Raw genomic sequence first — 14,767 nt, 5'->3', positions numbered from 1 at the left:
TTTTAACTGCGATGTTTGCCGTTCGTTCGTTAGTTTTTTAACGTACAACTACAACTTTGACGTCACTTTTTCTCTCTTCCTTTCTGTCCTCAGCACAACCGCATCCGCCGAAGATTCACGAAGGATGGTGGGCGTACAAGGAGGTGGTGCAGGGCAGCTTCGTACCAGGTGAGACTTTACGCTAACGCAACACGTGTGCGGGGAAAAAAACTCATTTTCTCGAAACAATCTTGTGCTTATTCCGTGTTTTAAAGTGTCACGATGGGCCACCTTGCCGTCGGCAGGAGTGTTTTTCATTTATTTATGTTTTATTTCCTCACATTTCTGCGTCTGGAACCCTTTGCCCTTCCTACGCGGTTTTTCCCGCCGATTGATTGACGGCGTCGCGGCGTTTCCTTCCGCCATCTCCGTCTCGTTGTGTATCTGTGTGTCAGGCCAATTATTTCCCCAGAGATTGTGTTTTTGTGCTGAGCTGAGCTGCTTTGTGTGTGTGTGTGTGTGTGTGTGTGAGGTAATATCTGTCCTTACGAGGACTTAAGGGCTTTTAAACAAAGCGAACACTTCAGCAGAATTCACGTCAAGGACGTTTTTGTCCGGTTTTTCGCTCCCGGAAACTCCAAAAAAAAATAAAGGTTGACTTTTTGTCGGTCGAGGAAAGATTTTTTTATAAATCATCGTAAGTTTGAGCGTTGATTGACAGTTTTTGGTTTGTCGACGATCTCTGAAGGAGAACTTTAACCCTCAGGAGGTTTGAGCTCTCGATGAAGTCGTCTTTATCTGTGTTGAGAAAGACAGAAATGAGTTTTTCTACATCAAATTACAGGAGGAAATCCTTTTAATGCTTAAATATTATGATTGTAGATGAAGTTACATTGAGTCCATTGGTGATTTTTGAGTATAAATACAAGGACGTAGTTTTTTTCACCGACTGATATTTTGCAGACTGCAAATCATATTTATGTTTTGAAATCATGTTTTGGCGTCATGTGGCGCCACCTACCGCCGTCTACCAATCGTTGCAGTCAGTAGAGTCTCAGCTGCCGAGCAACCACGGGGTTGCCAGTTACGTCAGAAAACGAGACCTAAAAGACCTCGGTACATTTAAGTATTTTTACGCTTCTCGTGTATGTAAAAAATATTGTATACAAATACTTTATAGCACATAAGAGCACATAGATAATTTTTCTTTGTGTGTGAATGATGTATTTGTGTGGCATTCCTGGAATAGGAAATGCTAAATTACTATTTTTTGTAGTTATACAACAGTCATTTAAACAAATAATCAGCTTTATATGTTGATGCTTACAAAACCGTGTATTTTACAGGAGTATTTATCATAACTCACCAATATGTTTTCATTTAAAAACTAAAAATCACCTTTACGGTATATTTTGTGTGTATATTATGTGTTTTTTTTAAGTGAATTTGACAATTTTTTTTTAAAAAAGACCAAATAATGACAAATTAATTCAAACAAATCACATAAGACGCTGCAAATGATCATTATTTGATGGTTGGGATGTAAAAGTGATCAGTTTGAATATATCAGACTCTAAATATCTGTTAAAAATCTAACTCTTACAGCTCTGAATCTCAGTTTTCTGCTCTTCCGCGTGTGTGTGAATCAGTTTCTTTCTTCCATTATTATCTGGACTCCAAAGATTTAAGTTGTGTTATAAAAGTTTAAAGCAGCGCTGAGGATTAACGCCGGCGTCTTGTGTTGCAGCTGTTAGGGAACAAGAGCCCGAGGAGATAAAAGCAGATATAAATGCGGCGCTGCGACGCGGTGCAGGCAGTTTATGCTATAGAGTCAGTAAAAGCATCTGTTTGTGCAGCTTTTTTCCCAGCATGCACTTGCACACGCATACATAAATACGCGGCCGAGCGTTCCTCCCTCTGGCACCGAGCACTCGCCTCTCGCTCAGAACCTCAGAATCCCGGTTAACCTGGTTCTTCGCGCTTTCACCGCGTTTCATCAGTTTAATAAAAACTGACGGAACGTCCCGTCTTTAGCGCGTCGACGCGGTCGGAATTTTAAGTTCTCACACAATAACAGAAATGAACCCTTCGACGAGTTTAAACTTGGTATTTTTTATTTTTTTTGCATCGATGGCGCCCGCCAAATTATGCTAGAACTGCTAATTACCCAAAGGCACATTTTTAAGGTCCGGAGTGTAACGTTTAGTCGGGTTTTTATTGTCAGGAATTGGATACGAAGCCCATTAGTGTGTTTATACGACTGTGTTATTGCTTTAAAAATAAAACTACAGTCGGTTTTTATGGCACTTTTTTTAATGCCTATATGCTGAGATCAGCCCCGCCCACTTTAGGACGTACGGAAGGTGGTTTTTAGAACACATGATGATATATTATGGAGGTGGTGGGGGAGGGGCATCGAAATCCCTCTAAATAAATCTTCTAAAAGTCAGAATATTGTTTTGTTTTGTTGATACAGAGACGACAAAGTATTGAGAAAAGGTCGAATTCAAAGTTACATAAGTGTCAACAACGATTCCCATACATGCAATAATCTCAATATTATACAACAATAACTATAACGACGCACAATCTCAGTCTCATTGAGGAATGAAAAGAACATTTAATTGTTGTTTTCTGTTTTACAGATGGACTGATTTGCCATTTTTACACATTTGGCATTTTTTTTGTGATCTCAGAAACTTGAGCTTCACTAAAACTAACTTTTCATCCAAATATCAAAATATCAATATTCTCATTTATTTTCACACCTCTTGTATAAAAGTAAACACATTCTATTGTTATGAAACGCATTGTTTTTGCTGATCTGAACATTTTTTAATGACTTTTTTGACATTTTTCCTTTTTTCTTAGGACGCTCCTTTATACTTATCACATTATAAATAAGTACATTTAAGTAAAAATATTGTACACAGGTACTTCATCACGCAGAAGAACATGGAGATCCTGTGAACAGTGACTTTCCTGGACCAGGAAATGTTAAATTACTTTGTTTTTTTTTTATTATACAACACTCATTTTGTTGATAAAACCTCATATAGACAAATAAACTGCTTTATATTTTGTATTTTTACAGATATATACCATTAAAACTAGTACATATGCAGTTTGTCTTCTCAGAAACTTGAGCTTCACTAAAACTAAATATTTTCATCCAAACATTTATTTATTCATTTATTTTAATCAATATTCTCATTTATTTACATATACGTACACACCTCATGTAAATATTGTGAATATATATATATATATATATATATATATATGTTATTTACTATATATAGTAAGTAAATATAGTGAAAATATTGTACATGGATACTTCATCACGTAGGAGAACATGCTAAATTACTTCGGTTTTTTTTATTATAAAACACTAATTTTGTTGATAATACTTCATATAAACAAATAAACTGCTTTATATTTTGTATTTTTACAGATATATACCATTAGCTCTAGTCCTAATAATCACAAAATGGTCAAAAATGGTCACGATTTGACTTGAATGAACCTCTTGAGGACACATTTGAGTCTGCGTGGATGTTTTGTGTCGACGTATCGATGTGTGAATATCGTGGCTCACGTCCTGTTTCCCCCTCGTTTATTTACACTGAGATTATCAGCGTAACCTGGTGCATCATCACACATTTATGTGGCTTCATATCACAGCTCAGGACTCGCGTGTGTGTGTGTGTGTGTGTGTGTGTGTGTGTGTGGTCTTGTACTTGCGACATCCTGAGGACCAGTGAGGGTTGTTAACCAACAAAGTGAGGTCATTTTTACAGAGTGAGGACATTTTGGCCGGTCCTCACTTTGTTTGCATTGAAATCACTTCCTTAGGTTGCTATAACATGCTATACTCAATTTGTCACGGACGACATAGTATAGTGTGACGTTTTTGTCAAATGTTGGACCAAAAATTTTGGGTCAATTTTTTTTTTCACATTTTGGACGACATAGTATAATATGACGTTTTTGTCCAATTTTGGACCAAAAATTTTGGGTAAATTATTATTATTTTTTTTGGACGACATAGTTTAGTATGACGTTTTTGTCAAATTTTGGACCAAAAATTTGGGGTCAATTTTTTTTTCAAAATTTGGACAACATAGTATAGTATGACGTTTTTGTCAAATTTTGGACCAAAAATTTTGCGCCAATTTTTTTTTCAAATTTTGGACAACATAGTATATAGTGTGACGTTTTTGTCAAATTTTGGACCAAAAATTTTTGGTCAAATTTTTTATTTATTTTGGACGACATTTGGACAGTACAAGTATGATGTTTTCATAAAGTAGATTTGTGTTGATTTATAAAGTGGAAATGCTGGTCCTCATTTTGTCAGCAACCCAGTCCTCAGTATGCAGCAAGTACAAGAATGTGTGTGTGTGTGTGTGTGATTGGCAGCTAAAGTAATATCGCGGAGATTGAAATGGAAATCGTTCTCCGTCGTCGGTGAAGAAAAAAAGCAATAATAATGTGAGTCTTTGCTCGCCGTCCTCGCCGCCGCAGACTGATTCAGGTCAAAAACCTCGGTCCGGCGTCTTTAGAGCGTTTGCTCTGCGAGGGTTAGCAAAGCTAATGTAATCACACCCTCACCCTTTCATCACCTTCATCACCTTCATCCACCTGCAGAATATTACTTCACCCTCGTGTCACTTTTATCACAGCATTTGTCCTGAATTTGCACAAAGAAATAAGTCAAATATTTAACGTTTTTTTAGAAAACACAAACGAGAAAAGGAACGAGATAAAAATCCGTCTTTGTTTTTCTTTAATCTTTGTTTTTTTCTCCCGTTTTATTTCTATGAATAAGAAGAAAAACAACGGTTTCTTTATATCAGCCGTCAACATTTTACGAATAAGTTGACGCTGCTGTAATATTTATGTCTCATGATTACTTTTGTGTGTGTGTGTGTGTGTGTGTGTGTGTGTGTGTGTGTGTGTGTGTGTGTGTGTGTGTGTGTGTGTGTGTGTTTGCCTGCCTCAGGCTGCAACTGAATATGACTTTCCTTAAGAATTGCTTTTGTCATATTTATGAACGTGTCATTATATAATCATATATCATATATATATATATACAGTGTGTGTGAGAGTGTATTTAAATGAGATCTGAGACGATTGTTGTTGTTGTTGTCGGAGAGTGAAGAACTTGATTTTACCTCCATTGATTTGTTGTTTTCGAAACCTAAAACGCACAACAACACAACAGCTATAATGATAAAATGATATTATTGACACGGAATGAATGAATGAATGAATGAATGAATGAATACGAGGCAGCATCCTGGAAAGTCCTTGAACTTGATGTCAACAAAGGTGTGGGAACCCTGGAAAATACCAGGATTTTCACCATGTGACTTCTTAAATACTCTATAATATTTGGCATAAACAGGAGTGAATCGTCAGCGTATACAATAATCACGATTTTCTTTAAAAAAGCATGAAAATGAGTAAAAAACGTGTTTTCTTAAACTCGTAGCAGGAAGCAGAGTTCATGAACTATGACAAGTGATGCTAGTTAATATTTTTACTTACCACCAAATTTACTTTTTAGCATTTTTTTCCTCCTGTGACTCCTTGCACAACAACAACATCTTAGAAGTTGTTTTGTTGAGTTTTGAGGGGAATTGGTCCTGGAAAGTCCTTCAACTCGATGTCAACAAAGGGTTGGGGAACCCTGGAAAATACCAGAATTTTTACTACGTGACTTCTTTAATATTCTGTAACATTTGGCATGCGTTCATAAACAGGAGTGTATCGTCAGCGTATACAATAATCATGATTTTCTTTAAAAAAGCATGAAAATGAGTAAAAAACGTGTTTTCTTAAACTCCTCGCAGGAAGCAGAGTTCATGAACTATGACAAGTGATGCTAGTTAATATTTTAACTTTGGACAACAACAACTTCTTACAAGTTGTTCTCCTGAATTTGAGGGGAATTGATCCTGGAAACCATTGAAACTGGTCACAAACCGATTTAAACCCAGGATTAAACGTGTTATTTGATGTGATAACGCTGTTGTGGAACTGAAGCAACATTTTTAACGTCTAAGTGATAGTTGTCACCTCACCCTTGTAGAACATATGTAGCGTACAGTTAGCACGTTCAATATCTGGCAAATAGAAATGATTTCATCTGGATTTTAGAACATAAAATAAACAGGATTTTTTTTCAAAAGCGAGCAATTATCAGGCTTAAAAAATGACACCGCAGAGGACGTGGACACGGAACTAAAATCCTCTAAATGCTGTTTTCTAAAGATATTTCCCCGAATCCCTGACTTTGGCGGTGTATAATTCAGCAGTGAAGTGATTAAAGATAATCAAACATATGTTCCCGGCTGCAGAACGTGACCTCCCGCTTCACTCTGACAGTTTGGGAAACAGCAGTCGACAAAAATCACCACTTGTTCCACAAACTTTTTAACAACAACAGCAGCGGGTCGTCGTCAACAGCGGGCGGTCGGTCGTCATGGCGCCGCAGATGTTCACTCCTTTTCTGTTTTTTTTTTGTGTGTGTGTGTGTGTGTGTGTGTGTTCACCGTGTTGGCAAATGAAAGTCACAACTGTTCTCTCTCGGTACAATAAGTAGAAGAATGAACGTTCTGATATCGTCTGATTTCGGGCTCATTAAGAAGCTGTTTCACGAACTCAAAAGCTTGAATTGTTTATTTAGATTTGGAATAAAGTACAAACTGACCAGTGCATTTGGGAGCCGTTTGGTGCAGGAACAGCAGCAGCAGCTCTGCGGTTTAATTTCTAAGCGTTTCTGTTGGCAGAGCTCACGTTTTACCACTCTTGGTTGAAATTAGCCTTTGTGTGTGTGTGTGTCAAACACCACTCAATATTCAATTGAACGTCCACACGACCGGATATCATTGGTTGACGTCAAATTCAAGGACTTTCCAGGAGAAATTCCCCTCAAATTCAAGGAAACACCTTGTAAGAGCTTGTCGTCATCCACGGAGTCACAGGAGAAAGAAAAAATGCTAAAAAGTACATTTTGTGGTAAAGTAAAAATATTAACTAGCATCACTTGTCATAGTTCGTTACCTCTGCTTCCTGCTCCGAGTTCAAGAAAACACGTTTTTTACAAATTTTCTTGATTTTTTAAAGAAAATCACGATTATTCTATACGCCGACGATTCACTCCCGTTTATAAACGTTTCCATGAACTCAAAAGCTTGAATTGTTTATTTAGATTTGGAACATAGTACAAACTGACCAGTGCATTTGGGAGCCGTTTGGTGCAGGAACAGCAGCAGCAGCTCTGCTGTTTAATTTCTAAGCGTTTCTGTTGGCAGAGCTCACGTTTTACCACTCTTGTTTGAAAGGATTTGAACCCTCGTCACAGAGTTTGCTCACAGCTTCTCGTCACCAGACTCTAAATTAACCCGTCGTCTTTCTTCTTCTTCTTCTTCTTCACTCGTGTGTTTGATTTTCTTCTCGTTGATCAAACACTGAAGCGTCTGTGGGTGTTTTTTTGTTTGTTTGTTCTTTTTTTTGGAGCCGAGACAAGAAACAAGCACCAATTATGGGATTTAGCCACAAGTCACACAAACGTCCAATAACTCAAGGATTTATTTTCCGCTGAATTCTCCAAATAAGAGTGAAAAATACAGTTTTTTTTTTTTTAAAGCTTTGTTTCAGAAATGATTGATGGTAAATGGTCTGTATTCATAAAGAGTTTTTCTGGTGTTGATGAACACTGCAGTTTTACCATTCACCCATTCATCTACATGTACAAGTGTGTTTTGGCATGTAGACGAGAGAAGCTGGGAATCGAACCGCCGAACCTTCCAGTCGAAAGGCGACTCGCTCGACCACTGAGCCGCCATCGCCCATTTGTGGACGTTTTAAACCACACGGAAACGGGACAAAACATAGACAAATTTTCAAATTTTTCAGGAAATATCAAATCCCCCCCAAAAATGACTTTTAACATTGTAGTACCTATGCCAGGCCTGTATGTGGCGCTGTGGCGCTGCTACACCTTTGTGTTTTCTTCTAAGAAAGAAGAAGACACTTGAAATTTGTGCAAGAAAGATGTGAAGTTGATATTTAGGGTTCCCACGGGTCCTTGGAATCCTTGAAAGTTTGTGAATTTTGGAGAAAAAAAACTTCAAGGCCCTTGAAAGTTTTTGAAAATTGAAATAGAAATGGGTCATTGAAAGTGCTTGAATTTCGTGCAAGAAAGTTGATATTTAGATAAATGTATCTTACTGATTGTGTTTACTACCACAGGTCCTTGAAAACCTTGAAAGTTTGTGAATTTGAAAACATTTCAAGGGCCCTTGAAAGTTTTTATTAAAATTGGGTCATTGTAAGTGCTTGAATTTTGTGCAAGAAGTTGATATTTATGTCATGGACGAAGACGCTCTTGTTCAAGTAATCCCGTCTTTAGCTGTGTCGTCACATTTGGGCCTTGAGTTTGAGGGGAATTGGTCCTGGAAAGTCCTTGAACTGGATGTCAACAAAGGTGTGGGAACTGTGGAAAAATACAGGAATTTTCACCACGTGACTTCTTAGATATTCTACAATATTTGGTGTGCCTTCATAAACAGGAGTGAATCGTCGGCGTATACAATGATCAGGATTTTCTTTAAAAAATCAAGAAAATGAGTGAAAAACGTGTGTTTTCTTGAAATCGGAGCAGGAAGCAGAGTTCATGAGCTACGACAAGTGATGCTAGTTAATATTTTTACTTTACACCAAAATTTACTTTTTAGCATTTTTTGGGGGCGACGATGCGCTCTTACGAGGTGTTTCCTTGAATTTTAATATTAAAATTAATATTAATTGAATACTGAGTGGTGTTTGACACACACACACACACACACACACACACACACACACACACACACACACACACACACACACACACACACACAGCTGCAGGTTTTTCAGGCTTTGGAGCTGCGACAAGAGCCAAAGCACCAATTATGGAATTTAGCCACCGGTCCAAAAGTCAGTGCAGTGAAAAATCCCCTCAAATGATTTCTCTTTTTTAAACTGAATTGTCCGACTAATCCTCTCTCTCTCTCTCTCTCTCTCTCTCTCTCTCTCTCTCTCTCTCTCTCTCTCTCTCTCTCTCTCTCTCTCTCTCTCTCTCTCTCTATGTGAGTCAACGGGAGGTGGAGGTTAATTTTATTTAATTGGCCACGAGTGACAATCGCCAAATTGTGAACACAGCGTTTGATTCAGGACCAGGAAACTCTGACATCACATTATTACGTCGGTGTGAGCTCGTTCTGAGTGAATCCTGGAAGTGTGTGTGTGTGTGTGCGCGTGTGTGTGCGTGCGTGCGTGTGTGTGTGATTGCAGGAGATGCTCTTTGACAGGCAGCACAGTCACCAGAGGCTGTTTGATGGGCCTTCAGTATCTAACTAAACAGATTCTGGGCCCCAGTGGAGACAACAGCCTCCCACCTATCATGGTGAAAGATTACCTCCTGCACACACACACACACACACACACACACACACACACACACACACACACACACACACACACACCCTATTTTTCCACTTTGCTTCACTTCCCCCGATCCTTTTCCTCTCTTTTTCACTTTAGTGCTGAGGTGAACAGAGGATCAGTTCAGCTCCACTTGTTTTTTATTTTTATTTTCTTCCACGACACTTTCAACATCCACAGCGCTCGGGTTTCTTTTCTTATTTTAGGAATCCAGAAATAGTCCTGGATACATGTTTTTAACACTGTAACACTTTACTATTATCAAAAATATCGGTGATATTGGTATTAAATCGACGTACTTCTTCGTGCAATTCGATCATCAGTGCAGTAAATGTCGATATTTTGAGTTAACGTTTCCTGACGGTTTCACGTTCGACGGATATCGTGATACACTGTAATGTCTCGCAATATACACTCTTAGAAATTAAAGTGCTAAGTAGAACTACGGTGGCCCTGAGGTGCAAAACACAAACGCAAATCACAAAACACAAAAACATTAACTCAAAACGCTCTACCAAGTGAGCTAAAGTGAGTTTTTGTGTTTTCTGCGTTTGTGTTTTGCACCTCAGGGCCACCGTATAGAACCATATAAGGTTCTTCTGCTTGTCCTCATAGAAGAACCCTTTTGGAGGGTTCCACCAAGAACCTTTTATTCAGGAAAGGGGTTTTAAATGGTTCTTACTGGAACCGTTAGTGTTACCAAGAACCCTTGAAAAAGTTTTTCAGAAGCAAATGGTTCCAGGTAGAACCTCAGCCCTTGTAGGAGAACCCTTATTTCTAAGAGTGAACTGCATTGACGGTCGCAGAATCTTTGTATCGCGTATTTGATCGCGATTTACAAACCCTAATTCTTACGATCGGTGATCAACACAACAATGTCAAAAATGTTCTTATCTGATTTTAAAATGTGTATTGTGTATGTATGTATTTATTTATTTTAATTTTCTGTGTATTTATTTATTATATCATATCATTTGCAGGAGAACTCACACACTGTTTTTACCCAGAGTCCAGTTGTCTGCTCGCTTTACTAGCGCTTTACAACAAACGGAAGCAGCGCAGGAGCAGATGCAGAGTTCCAAAATTCCTTTTAATTCCCATAAAATGGAACGTTTTAGGAAATTTACCTGGAATTTTCCAAACCCTTTTCAAAGCTAATTAGCTGTGATGTAAATGAGTTTATATTTTAGCATACAGGAGTGTTGTCTTTATTAAAAACTGTCTTTTAATCAGCATCGTGTGATTATCTGACAAAGAATTTGAATGAAATAGACAAATATTTACACGTAAACAGTTACGTACTACAGCTTTAAAAGCTGTCTTGCCCAAGGGCACATTGACTTGTAGGCTAGTGGAGTAGAGAATCAAACCCACGATCTTCAATTTTTACCCCAATTTTTCCTATACTGCAGCAGCCTTAGCTTCACATCACTTATAATTTACATGTAGTATTTAAATCTGCTTCCGTTTGTTGTAGAGTTGCGAAAATTCTGATTCATTCCCATAAAACGGAACGTTCGGACTAATTAGCCATAATGTAAATTTTTTTTTTTTTTTTTTTTTTAGCATAAAGGATTGTTGTCTTTATTGAAAACTGTCTTTAAATCAGAATCGTGTGATTATTCGACAAATAATTTGAATGAAGTAGACATTTATTAACACGTAAATGGTTACGTACTACAGCTTTAACGCTCCACGCACACACACACACACACACACACACACACACACACACACACACATAACCAGCATGGTCTTCATAACCTCCTCTTTATTTACCCTCCACTGACTGACAGAGCAGAGGAGACAGGAGAGGAAAGGAAGGAAATGAAGGCTAGGAAGCCAATAAGGTACCAAAGAGAGGGAGAAAGGAAACGGCAAAGGAAAGGAAACAAGAAGCAGAGAGTAAAGGTCAGGAGGGTGGGGGACAAAAAATATGAGTAAAGAAGGAGGAAATAAAATAATAAAAAAACAAGTAAAATATAAGCAATAGAGAGGAAAAAGATGAGGAGGGAGGATGAGAGCGGAGATGAAAGACGACGGGGAGGGAGGAGGAGACGAGGAGACGAGGAGACGAGGATACGAGGAGAGTCCGCGAAGGAAGGAGAGACGAGATGAAAGCAGACGACGAGTGGAGGCTGAGAGAGAGAGAGAGAGAGAGAGATGAAGGAGGGTTTTTCTTAAAGGAGACCAACGATGAAATAAACCATGTCTACATACATATATATACATATATATACATATATATACAGCAGATGTCACAGAGCTGAGAAACTCTTTACTTTACATCCTTAAGGTCATTTTTTTTAAAGAAAATTAGGGCTTTTATTCTGAAAATCTTTATTTTCTAATGGTGACTTCCTGTCCCGCTCGTTATCCAGCAAAAAAATAATAATCCTGGGTTCAACACAAAACGAGTAAAGTAAAGTTGTATACAATAATTTACAGTTATTTTAAGGTAAATTCAGCCTCTTTAAGTGTCTTGCCCAAGGGCCGAGTTCAGAATCAAACCCACAACCTTCAATTTTGACCCACATTTTTCCCATAATGGAGCAGCCTCAGCTACACGTAATCTATAATGTACATGTTGTAGCGCCCCCTGGAGTTACAATTCCCACAAGTCAACTTTGTTTAAACTTCAAAAATGGCTTCTCCTAGCATCAAAACCATAGCAAAGCAATTAATCTAAACTTGTTTTTGAAATCTGATTATGGACTCAAATGATTACAAAAAGAGAATAATACAAACAAATTTTTTTTTTTTTTTTTTTTAAAGGAAATGCGGGATTTTATTGTGAAAATCTTTATTTTGAAATGTCATACTAGTGACTTCCTGTCCTGCTTGTTATCCAGCAAAAAAAAGTCCTGGGTTAAACATAAAACGAGTAAAGTTGTATACAATAATTTACAGTTATTTTAAGGTAAATTCAGCCTCTTTAAGTTTAAGTGTCTTGCCCAAAGGCGTAGTTTAGAATCAAACCCACAACCTTCAATGTTGACCCAATTTTTCCCCATAATGGAGCAGCCTTAGCTACACATCACCTAAAATGTACATATAGTATTTAAAATGTACTTAGGTAGCGTGATGCACCAGTTCTGAATAGGGATTTTCAATTGTAGCGCCCCCTGGAGTTACAATCCCCAAAAGTCAACTTTGTTTACACTTCGAAATGGCTTCTCCAAGCATCAAAACCATAGCATCGTGATGCTAAAGTGTATGAAATATGGACTGGATTAGCTTGCGAGTTAGCAAACTTAGCCAGAATGCTAGCATTATACCCCTGAATAAACTGATTATTAAGTATTATCTACATGTCAACAATGTGTTGATACGTTAAAAGTCACAAACGTGTTTTTTAAGACAAACTCTCATAATGACGCAAAAACAATGTGCAAAGTGAAAATGGCTGGAAACATGCTGCCAACTAGTGGTCGGAGGCCGAATTACAACACAAAACCACTGCAACTAGCACCAAAAATGTTCCTGTATTTATATATAAAAAAAAAAACAATAAATGATCACACAATAAAACAACACATCATTTGATGTGTTAGTATGGTTTCACACCCCTAGTGGTCAATTCTGGGAATATATATATATATACATGTATGTATGTATGTATGTATATATATGTATGTATATATATATATATATATGTATACACACACTAAAATGACCATCTAAAGTCTGCAACAGTTTAAATTGACTCGGGTCTATTTCTTAAACCCTGTTATTTTCCTGGAGTTTCCTGTTTTTCACTTGTTTTTTCCCCAGATTAACAGCGGCCGTGGTTTTTTCGTTCCTGAAGCACAATTCACACAAACTCTGCTGCGGAGTCGAAATCCTCAGACAATTCTTTAGATTTATGACACTTTTTTTTTTTTTCTAAGAATTTCTCTCTTCTCACACAGCATTAAATCCTGTTAAAGATAAAAGACGCTCGCGGAGCTTCTTATCCCTTCAGAGAACTCCTGAGGTGAGAAAACTCTTAGAAAACACTTTTTTATATGAGGCTTATTAGGTTATTTAGGATACTTTTGTGTGTGTGAAGAAAGTAACTTCCAGTTTTCTCAGCGTCTCGCGTCATAGCGGCTGAAACGAGAGTTTCGGAGAAGTTTATCAGATTAGATTAGAATCGCTGTTCTGTCCTCACAGTCGCACGTAAACAACCGCGTCGTCGTCCTTGACCTCGAGGAGGCAAAGATATAAGATAACGTCCGTGTTTCTGGGAGAAACCGGAGCGCTAACGCTGAGTGATTCGCTAGCGGCCGTGACGTCGGTGAAGTCGTGAGGACGCGATGAACGACTCGAGGTTATGTTTTCATGACGTCTGGGTTCGTTTGTCTGGGTTTGAGATGGACTATACAACAAGAAATTAAGCTAGCAACGAGAACATGGCGCTTTTGAGTCACTGCGTTGTCTTTTCCGAAGATTTACGGTGTTTTTTGACAGATAATACGCTAGAGATTTAGCGATTCACACCTCCTTTTGCACCTTTAGCGCCAGAGCAGCGCTACAAATAACCAGCGTACCCGTGTACTGCGTACGTGTGCCTCTGTTTTTAAAGGTTATCGTTACTTTAGGGACTCATTTTAACAATCGAGAGTCACATAAACAACCGCTCGCCGACCGCGTCGTCGTCCTTGACCTCGAGGAGGCAAAGATATAAGATAACGTCCGTATTTCTGGGAGAAAACGGAGCGCTAACGCTGAGTGATTCACTCGACGTCTGTGTTTGAGACGGATTATACAACAAGAAATTAAGCTAGCAACAAGAAAATGTCGCTTTTGAGTCACTGCGTTGTCTTTTTCGAAGATTGACGGTGTTTTTTGACACATAATACGCTACAAATTTAGCGATTCACACCTCTACTAAAGACTAGTGCTGCGCACGTTAACGGGCTTTAGCGGCATTAGCACTAACGCATGAAGAGTTTCCATGACGACTGACCCGGAAAAAGACGCACGTGATGCCATGTTTGCGTGACTCTCGATTGTTAAAATGAGTCCCTAAAGTAACACAAGACTTTCCAGGTCCAGCCACCGTTTACCAGTTAGCTCCGTTACCTCCTTTAGCGCAAGAGCAGCGCTACAAATAACCATCGTACCCGTATACTGCGTATGTGTGCCTCTGTTTTTAAAGGTTAGCATAACTTTAGAGACTCGTTTTAACAATCGGGAGTCACGTAAACATGACGTCACTTCACGCGCGTCTTTTTACAGCCAGTCGTCATGGAAACCCGCAATGCGGTAGCGGTAACGCCGTTAGCGTGTCCAGCGCTACTAAAGACGATAT

The 14,767-nt window shown here is 38.4% G+C and overlaps 1 protein-coding gene across 1 annotated transcript in view; it reads left to right on the top strand.

The window, feature by feature from the left end:
* Positions 1 to 14,767, top strand: part of ca10a (carbonic anhydrase Xa) — a gene marked incomplete at both ends in the record, with an annotated part of 227,257 nt that overhangs the window by 25,970 nt on the left and 186,520 nt on the right. Inside the window, one exon of the mRNA XM_083904668.1 lies at positions 94 to 168. Coding sequence (XP_083760794.1) covers positions 94 to 168 — 75 coding nt within the window. The remainder of the gene's footprint in view (positions 1 to 93; positions 169 to 14,767) is intronic.

Source organism: Microchirus variegatus (assembly GCF_963457635.1).
Source record: "Microchirus variegatus genome assembly, chromosome: 18".
NCBI lineage: Eukaryota > Metazoa > Chordata > Actinopteri > Pleuronectiformes > Soleidae > Microchirus > Microchirus variegatus.
This window is presented reverse-complemented; position numbering and strand designations above follow the sequence as displayed.